The sequence below is a fragment of the Salvelinus fontinalis genome, chromosome 16 (genome assembly GCF_029448725.1).
Source record: "Salvelinus fontinalis isolate EN_2023a chromosome 16, ASM2944872v1, whole genome shotgun sequence".
NCBI classification, from domain to species: Eukaryota; Metazoa; Chordata; class Actinopteri; order Salmoniformes; family Salmonidae; genus Salvelinus; species Salvelinus fontinalis.
In genome coordinates, this window is record NC_074680.1 from 44,699,135 (window position 1) to 44,710,021 (window position 10,887).

General features: G+C 48.4%; 1 protein-coding gene across 1 annotated transcript in view; it reads right to left on the reverse strand.

Moving 5' to 3' along the window:
• Positions 1–10,406, reverse strand: part of LOC129813232 (ALK and LTK ligand 2b-like) — a 30,183-nt gene extending 19,777 nt beyond the window's left edge. Inside the window, exons 1-4 of the mRNA XM_055865522.1 lie at positions 9,429–10,406; positions 2,087–2,410; positions 1,780–1,833; positions 1,246–1,326 (exon numbers count right to left, since the gene is read on the reverse strand). Of these exons, the coding sequence (XP_055721497.1) occupies positions 1,246–1,326; positions 1,780–1,833; positions 2,087–2,351 (400 nt within the window). The 5' untranslated portion in view covers positions 2,352–2,410; positions 9,429–10,406. The remainder of the gene's footprint in view (positions 1–1,245; positions 1,327–1,779; positions 1,834–2,086; positions 2,411–9,428) is intronic.
• Positions 10,407–10,887: the final 481 nt, after the last annotated feature.

The window sequence follows — 10,887 nt, forward strand, 5'->3', positions numbered from 1 at the left end:
CAGTAAGTATTCAAGCCCTTCGTTAAGACAAGCCTAAATACGTTCAGGAGTAAAACTTTGCTGAACAAGTCAAATAATAAGTTGCTTGGACTCACCCTGCGTGAAATAAATAGTGTTTAACATGATTTTTTTAACGACTACCTCATCTCTGTGACCCCACACATACAATTATCTGTAAGGTCCCTCAGCCGAGCAGTGAATTTCAAACACAGATTCAACCACACGGACCAGGGAGGTTTTCCAATGCCTCGCAAATAAAGGCAACTATTGTTAGATGGTTAAAAATAAAAAAAGCAGACATTGAATATCCCTTTGAGCATGGTGAAGTTATTATATTTTGGATGGTGTATCAATACACCCAGTCACTACAGAGAGAAACATAATTCCACGTTCACATTATAGGGGATTGTGGGTAGGCCTGTGACACAAAATCTCAATTGAATACATTTAAAATGCAGGCTGTAATCTGACAAAATGTAGAAAAAGTCAAAGGGTATGAATACGTTCTGAAGGCAATGTAAGTGTAATGATTACCATGGAGGAACACTTTATCAGAGACTCAACACTTTACCAGAGAGAGGAACACTTTACCAGAGAGACAACACTTTACGAGAGAGAGGAACACTTTACCAGAGACTCAACACTTTACCAGAGAGACAACACTTTACCAGAGAGAGGTACACTTTACCAGAGAGACAACGCTTTACCAGAGAGACAACACTTTACCAGAGAGACAACACTTTACCAGAGACAACACTTTACCAGAGAGACAACACTTTACCAGAGAGACAACACTTTACCAGAGACTCAACACTTTACCAGAGACTCAACACTTTACCAGAGAGAGGTACACTTTACCAGAGAGACAACGCTTTACCAGAGAGACAACACTTTACCAGAGAGACAACACTTTACCAGAGACTCAACACTTTACCAGAGACAACACTTTACGAGAGAGAGGAACACTTTACCAGAGACTCAACACTTTACAAGAGACTCAACACTTTACCAGAGAGACAACACTTTATCAGAGAGACAACACTTTATCAGAGAGGTAATGCGCTCGGCTGCAGATAAACATTATACTGGCTTAGATTCCTCTACCCCCTGTGTGTGTGTGTGTGTGTGTGTGTGTGTGTGTGTGTGTGTGTGTGTGTGTGTGTGTGTGTGTGTGTGTGTGTGTGTGTGTGTGTGTGTGTGTGTGTGTGTGTGTGTGTGTGTGTGTGTGTTAGCATTAATACTCACAGGCAGGGATGGTACAGTCTCTGGTGTTGTGGTACAGTCTATAGAAGTGTTTCCTACACCTTGGGTTAAAGAATAGAGGACCTGGAACACACAGATAAGGGTTACGCTGGTGAACACACACACACACAAAGACACAGATAAGGGTTACACTGGTGAACACACACATAGACATAGACACAGATAAGGGTTACACTGGTGAACACACACACACACATAGACACAGAGAAGGGTTACGCTGGTGAACACACACACACACATTAACACACAAACTATCTCAGGCCTGGGCAACTCCAGTCCTCAGGGTCCTGATTGGTGTCACACTTTCCCCCCATCATCCCTAGCAAACACACCTGATTTAAACTAATTGCATTTTTAACAGAAGATCATGATTAGTTGATTATTGGAGTCAGGTGTGTTAGCTGGGGCTGGGGGCAAAAGTGTGACCCCCCCCCCCCCTCTCCCTCTCCCCCCCTCGGAGACCGGAGTTGCCCAGGCCTGCACTAACTGTCACTGACACACAGAAGCGGGTCTGACCTGTTAGGTGTTTGAGGAACTTTTCTTTCTGTCTCAGGTCTCTGGGGAACACCTCTGGAACGACAGGGAATACAATAAATTCAGACCACATGCACGGTGGACTGCAGGACAATATGTATTTTTATTTTATTTTGCCATCCACATCGCCACGTCCACTAGCGTTTTTTTTCTTCAGCACGGTGAGCAGCGGGATTTAATAAGTCACCTATGATGTGTTCTGTATGGTTAGACTTGTCACTAATGGTTAATAAGTCACCTATAATGTGTTCTGTATGGTTAGACTTGTCACTAATGGTTAATAACTCACCTATGATGTGTTCTCCATGGTGAGACTTGTTCACTTCATTCCTCTCCTTGGTCTCCAGGGTAAACTCTTGTTTTTTGGCGGGGTAGCGCACGTGTACCTGGTCCTGGTTCTGAGCCAGACGCACCTTGTCCATGATGAGCTCCATGAGATTGTGTCCGTCCGTGCGCGCCCCTTTGCTCACGTCCAGGAAGCTCTGTTTGCAGAAGCCAGCAGTCAGCAGTAGGACCAGCAGCGCCAGTAGGACGGGGATACGCAGCGCGGTCATCGCTTCTACCCCCCCACCCGGGAGCACGCCTTCCCCTCGCAGAGTCACCTCGCACTACCCTGAAAACACACAGACTGTCGGTAAAGGATCTTCCAAACTGCCTTACTAAGTACAATTCATCATTCAGCATACAGACGAGACATGAGCGACAGTTGACCTCAGATAAGTTTAGAGACCGTCACCCTCAAGTCATAAGAAAACAGATGATCCACTGTCTCCTCCTGCTCACAAAAACACCTCCTTTCTACTGATAGATCATGGCATGAAAGAATCAGTGTCTGATGAAAACCAGCCCGTTATTGAAAGGTATACCGGTATGGTAAATAGCAGCAGTTAGGGCTGGGCGATATGGCCGAAATATCGTATCACAATATCTTCTCTGTTTTTTCTCGTCTGCAACAAGATCTCATGGTTTGACTTCAGATTGAGATGTTTTGTCCACTTTTTCCAAACGTCAAAATTCGAAGTCGTTTTTATTTTATTTTTTACAACCTCTGGTTCAATTTAAGACATTAATTCCGAATGGTTAAGTTAAGAGTCAAGGTTCGGGTTTAACACAAGGACTGGGACAAAACATGTGACCCTCGGAGCCGGAGCTTGCAGCTTACACCCATCCACCACCCCCATCCACACCACCCCCATCCACTACCCCCATCCACCACCCCCATCCACCACCCCTATCCACCACACCCATCCACCACCCCCATCCACCACCCCCATCCACACCACCCCCATCCACCACCCCCATCCGCCACCCCCATCCACCACCCCCATCCACCACACCCATCCACCACCCCCATCCACACCACCCCCATCCACCACCCCTATCCACCACCCCCATCCACACCACCCCCATCCACACCACAACCATCCACACCACCCCTATCCACCACCCCTATCCACCACCCCTATCCACACCACCCCTATCCACACCACCCCCATCCACCACACCCATCCACCACCCCATCCACCACACCCATCCATCACCCCTATCCACCACCCCTATCCACCACCCCTATCCACACCACCCCTATCCACACCACCCCTATCCACACCACCCCCATCCACCACCCCATCCACCACACCCATCCACCACCCCTATCCACACCACCCCCATCCACACCATCCACCACACCTATCCACACCACCCCCATCCACCACCCCCATCCACCACCCCTATCCACACCACCCCCATCCACCACCCCTATCCACACCACCCCCATCCACCACACCTATCCACACCACCCCCATCCACCACACCTATCCACACCACCCCCATCCACCACCCCCATCCACCACACCAATCCACACCACCCCCATCCACCACCCCCATCCACCACCCCTATCCACACCACCCCCATCCACCACCCCTATCCACACCACCCCCATCCACCACCCCTATCCACACCACCCCCATCCACCACCCCTATCCACACCACCCCCATCCACCACACCTATCCACACCACCCCCATCCACCACCCCCATCCACCACCCCTATCCACACCACCCCCATCCACCACCCCCATCCACACCACACCTATCCACACCACCCCCATCCACCACCCCCATCCACCACACCTATCCACACCACCCCCATCCACCACCCCCATCCACCACACCTATCCACACCACCCCCATCCACTACCCCCATCCACACCACCCCCATCCACAACACCCCCATCCATCACCCAAGCCTACTCGATAGTAATAGCGCTCACCGTTGCCCCTAGTGACAGATTTTGAAGGCATCTCCCGACGTCCTCGGAACATGGATGGACGTCCAATGTCTATTTGAATTTGGCCATATTTTATGTTTCTGAATGATAAAACTTCTAAACATGTATTACGAGAAGGGTAAGAAACCTAGGATGGAAACAGATGAATCCTAAGTGGCTTTTAATGGCTTTGTCCATTCTGATGGTTTTATACTCAACCAAACTAGGACAACAACTTAAAGAGAAGTAATCCAATTTATATAACTTTTCATTTATTTAGCACTGTAACAAAATAGCAATACAGACGGTATTGTAAAAATCTCTACCGGTTTGTGGATCCATGCCGGTATACCTTAAAGCTAGAGTCCTTAATTAAAACAATAACAACTTTTACACCCCGCCTCTGTTTTGGTAAAAAGCTGATGGGATGGACCTGGAAAAATGTAACCACTCTCAAATTCCTAGACAGAGCTATGGATGCAAGGACTGACCATCCGTGGCATCAAAATTATAGTATTAACCATGTTTTGAGGCAATACAGTGTTTGTTTACATTGTTCATGAGGTTACATTGTGAATCAATGGGTATATATCATGAATTTATAAGTCCAAAAGTGGAAGGAGCAACTAAGGAATCCAGCTTTAAAACAAGATATATCACCCAACCCTAACAGCAGTGATGGCAAAGGAGGAGACCGCAGTCGTCAACCCTGTCTACCCAGTCAAGCCTCATCTCTCTCCAGTAGCCCCTGGAAAGAGTCCCTCTGGAACCTACTGTAGCAGTCGGGAAGACGTGAGAGAGGACACTTCTGCTTTAACAGCTGCAGACAACCACACAACCTCACTCAAATCGGCAAGTTTTGTGAATCCAGCCATCACAATCCATTGTACAGACAGACAGACAGACAGACAGACAGACAGACAGACAGACAGACAGACAGACAGACAGACAGACAGACGAGACAGACGAGACAGACAGACAGACAGACGAGACAAAGAGAGAGAGAGATGTGAGGGCTTTTCCCCAGCAGTAGTCCCAGTGATCTCAGTCCAAGTGTCCACTAACCTAACATACCCTCCTGATGACCTATAAGCTCACAGACCCTCCTGATGACCTATAAGCTCACAGACCCTCCTGATGACCTATAACCTCACAGACCCTCCTGATGACCTATAACCTCACAGACCCTCCTGATGACCTATAACCTCACAGACCCTCCTGATGACCTGTAACCTCACAGACCCTCCTGATGACCTATAACCTCACAGACCCTCCTGATGACCTATAACCTCACAGACCCTCCTGATGACCTATAACCTCACAGACCCTCCTGATGACCTATAACCTCACAGACCCTCCTGATGACCTATAACCTCACAGACCCTCCTGATGACCTATAACCTCACAGACCCTCCTGATGACCTATAACCTAACAGACCCTCCTGATGACCTATAACCTAACAGACCCTCCTGATGACCTATAACCTCACAGACCCTCCCGATGACCTATAACCTAACAGAACCTCCTGCTGACCTATAACCTAACAGACCCTCCTGATGACCTATAACCTCACAGACCCTCCTGATGACCTATAACCTAACAGAACCTCCTGATGACCTATAACCTAACAGACCCTCCTGATGACCTATAACCTAACAGACCCTCCTGATGACCTATAACCTCACAGACCCTCCTGATGACCTATAACCTCACAGACCCTCCTGATGACCTATAACCTCACAGACCCTCCTGATGACCTATAACCTCACAGACCCTCCTGATGACCTATAACCTCACAGACCCTCCTGATGACCTATAACCTCACAGACCCTCCTGATGACCTATAACCTCACAGACCCTCCTGATGACCTATAACCTCACAGACCCTCCTGATGACCTATAACCTCACAGATCCTCCTGATGACCTATAACCTCACAGATCCTCCTGATGACCTATAACCTCACAGACCCTCCTGATGACCTATAACCTCACAGACCCTCCTGATGACCTATAACCTAACAGACCCTCCTGATGACCTATAACCTCACAGACCCTCCTGATGACCTATAACCTCACAGACCCTCCTGATGACCTATAACCTAACAAACCCTCCTGATGACCTATAACCTAACAGACCCTCCTGATGACCTATAACCTAACAGACCCTCCTGATGACCTATAACCTCACAGACCCTCCTGATGACCTATAACCTCACAGACCCTCCTGATGACCTATAACCTCACAGACCCTCCTGATGACCTATAACCTCACAGACCCTCCTGATGACCTATTACCTCACAGACCCTCCTGATGACCTATAACCTAACAGACCCTCCTGATGACCTATAACCTCACAGACCCTCCTGATGACCTATAACCTCACAGACCCTCCTGATGACCTATAACCTAACAGACCCTCCTGATGACCTATAACCTAACAGACCCTCCTGATGACCTATAACCTAACATACCCTCCTGATGACCTATAAGCTCACAGACCCTCCTGATGACCTATAAGCTCACAGACCCTCCTGATGACCTATAACCTCACAGACCCTCCTGATGACCTATAACCTCACAGACCCTCCTGATGACCTATAACCTCACAGACCCTCCTGATGACCTGTAACCTCACAGACCCTCCTGATGACCTATAACCTCACAGACCCTCCTGATGACCTATAACCTCACAGACCCTCCTGATGACCTATAACCTCACAGACCCTCCTGATGACCTATAACCTCACAGACCCTCCTGATGACCTATAACCTCACAGACCCTCCTGATGACCTATAACCTCACAGACCCTCCTGATGACCTGTAACCTCACAGACCCTCCTGATGACCTATAACCTCACAGACCCCCCTGATGATCTATAACCTAACAGACCCTCCTGATGACCTATAACCTCACAGACCCTCCTAATGACCTATAACCTAACAGAACCTCCTGATGACCTATAACCTAACAGACCCTCCTGATGACCTATAACCTAACAGACCCTCCTGATGACCTATAACCTCACAGACCCTCCTGATGACCTATAACCTAACAGAACCTCCTGCTGACCTATAACCTAACAGACCCTCCTGATGACCTATAACCTCACAGACCCTCCTGATGACCTATAACCTAACAGAACCTCCTGATGACCTATAACCTAACAGACCCTCCTGATGACCTATAACCTAACAGACCCTCCTGATGACCTATAACCTCACAGACCCTCCTGATGACCTATAACCTCACAGACCCTCCTGATGACCTATAACCTCACAGACCCTCCTGATGACCTATAACCTCACAGACCCTCCTGATGACCTATAACCTCACAGACCCTCCTGATGACCTATAACCTCACAGACCCTCCTGATGACCTATAACCTCACAGACCCTCCTGATGACCTATAACCTCACAGATCCTCCTGATGACCTATAACCTCACAGACCCTCCTGATGACCTATAACCTCACAGACCCTCCTGATGACCTATAACCTAACAGACCCTCCTGATGACCTATAACCTCACAGACCCTCCTGATGACCTATAACCTCACAGACCCTCCTGATGACCTATAACCTAACAAACCCTCCTGATGACCTATAACCTAACAGACCCTCCTGATGACCTATAACCTAACAGACCCTCCTGATGACCTATAACCTCACAGACCCTCCTGATGACCTATAACCTCACAGACCCTCCTGATGACCTATAACCTCACAGACCCTCCTGATGACCTATAACCTCACAGACCCTCCTGATGACCTATAACCTCACAGACCCTCCTGATGACCTATTACCTCACAGACCCTCCTGATGACCTATAACCTAACAGACCCTCCTGATGACCTATAACCTCACAGACCCTCCTGATGACCTATAACCTCACAGACCCTCCTGATGACCTATAACCTAACAGACCCTCCTGATGACCTATAACCTAACAGACCCTCCTGATGACCTATAACCTAACAGACCCTCCTGATGACCTATAACCTCACAGACCCTCCTGATGACCTATAACCTCACAGACCCTCCTGATGACCTATAACCTCACAGACCCTCCTGATGACCTATAACCTCACAGACCCTCCTGATGACCTATAACCTCACAGACCCTCCTGATGACCTATAACCTAACAGACCCTCCTGATGACCTGTAACCTTACAGACCCTCCTGATGACCTATAACCTCACAGACCCTCTTGACGGCCAGACCTGATTTATACTGTAACAACTTGATATTATAATTCTTTAACAACCCTCCCACCCTCCATCCATCCTTCTCCCCGGTGCGCGTGTGTGTGTGTGTGTGTGTGTGTGTGTGTGTGTGTGTGTGTGTGTGTGTGTGTGTGTGTGTGTGTGTGTGTGTGTGTGTGTGTGTGTGTGTGTGTGTGTGTATGAGTTAGTCATTAAAACATCACATAATGATGATATTAGTCATGTGATCGAAACGTAGACTCTCTTAAACACAGCCACATAACTACAAGCACTTTGAGCAATGCTTATTATGCTTATTCAGGGGAGGTGTTAATAAGACACACACACACACACACACACACACACACACACACACACACAGTCAAAAGGCATTCCGCTGAATGTGTCCCATACCATACTGTCTGTAGCTGTCTGTAGCTGTCTGTACTGTCAGTAGCTGCCGGTAGCTGGTTGTACTGTCTGTCGCTATCTGTACTGTCTGTGCTGCCGGTAGCTGCCAGTATTATCTGTACTGTCTGTGCTGCCGGTAGCTGCCAGTATTATCTGTACTGTCTGTAGCTGTCTCCTCTGTAGTTGTCATCAGACATATCTGCCATGTCACCACTTTCGCTGCATGGCAACTTACAAACACAGAGCTGCCAGTACTGTAGGTAAAGCAGGACGTGTCCCTGAAGTACCTGACCAGAGGTCTCTCTCTCTCACACAGAGAGAGAGAGAGAGAGAGAGAGAGAGAGAGAGAGAGAGAGAGAGAGAGAGAGAGAGAGAGAGAGAGAGAGAGAGAGAGAGAAAGAGAGAGAGAGAGAAAGAGAGAAAGAGAGAGAGAAAGAGAGAAAGAGAGAGAGAAAGAGAGAGAGAGAAAGAGAGAGAGAGAAAGAAAGAGAGGGACAGAGAAAGGCTATATGCTATTATAAGCTAATGTTCCCCTGTCTGATCCGCGGTTCTAAACACAGACTACTGCTGTGACCCATGAGGCGCTGCCAACATTTGGCCATTTGTGCAACGATGCTGCGTAAAAGGACAGCCTCGTTAGAGACCATATTACTTTTAACTTTCACTTATGTCATTACAATGAACAACAGTTAAGTCTCAGACAGACGGGGTTCGAACAGGACCGGTAATAGAATAGGTTACCTGAGTTGTGTTGTTGTCTCGCGGGTTCCAGGTGAAACAGAAGCCGATACCGCTGCTGCGTGTTCCAGGATTAAAACACCTTTTAATCGCTTCAACTACAGACACACACACACACACACACACTCCCTCACTGCAATACGCACTCCAACTAGACACACAGACACACTCCAATACACACAACACAGCTTGTTGTCCTCGCAGTGCGTCGTCTGTCCGTTTCCAAATAGGTATCCCCCAGCTCCGGTGCTGCGCACAACTTTCCCCTGATAGTAGTGCGCCGTGCGTCTTCTTTTCACAAGTGCAGTAGTTCCCAGCACCGTCCGCTGTCTTATACCTGCTGCTCCTCTGCTGAAGGTGCCGACCGAGCGGCCGTAGAAGTGTGGCTGGATAAATTAATGACCGATACAACTTTATTAACAAGTCTCTAGACCTCATCTCATGCTGATGAAGAGGTTCTGTTGCCCGTCCGTGGTGAGCTCCTCCGCTGCTGCTCGCGCTGTCATGCTGGATGGCTTGTGCTGTGCCGCGCGCTCTGTGGTGTGTGTGTGTGTGTGTGTGTGTGTTTGTGTGTGTTGAGGTCCCTGGAGTATTTTTCTATTATCCCGGGTTGTCTTTGATCAGAACAGCGTTCAGAGCGCGAGCTGAACCGAACAGAGACGTCATATTTACACCGGATCAGTAAGGAGCCCTGGCCCCGGTCGCCCTATGGCCGTTCACTCAGTCCTCTCGTTTTGGAAAACGTTTATGTTCCTCTCTCTTCTCTTTTCCTGATCTTGGTCGATAGTGCTGAGAATGATAAGTTAGTACCCTAATATAGTAGGGAAAAAACGTGTTCCCGTCCTTCAACCATGTCCCCGCATGGGACAGGAGCAGCGCGAGGGTTAACCGATTGTATAAAGCCTGCTCCCACGAGGTTCCTCCCCTATCGATTTCCGTCTCACTCACATCTTGTCCGCCAGAGGACAGGAATTCACAGACAATAATATGATTTACAGAGGCAGGGTGGTTTGTGTAGTTCTGGACACACACACACACACACACACACACACACACACACACACACACACACACACACACACAAGCTCTCACGTAAACGTTCACACACAACTGTGCGCTCCGTTTAGACCGTATCATGGAGCACGCGCATTCAGGTCTCTCCTCGAACTATACGCCCGATAATGCTTTCGTTTACTTAATCTGAACACCACTCCCCGTATAGAGAAATAAACATTATCTATCCTTCTCTTTTCGGCCTGAGTCGGGGGTTGTGTGTGTGCGTGCGTGCACGCGTGTGGTTTTGGGGTAGGCTATTATTTGCCCTCGGGGCGGCTAATGTTAATCGGGATTATGTCTCGCTCGCGCTGGAACTATTATTAAACTTGTGCTGATTAATCAGGAAGATCACGAGGGACAGACAACAGCTCACCTCGATCTCAGCTCAACTATGGGCTCAACACTG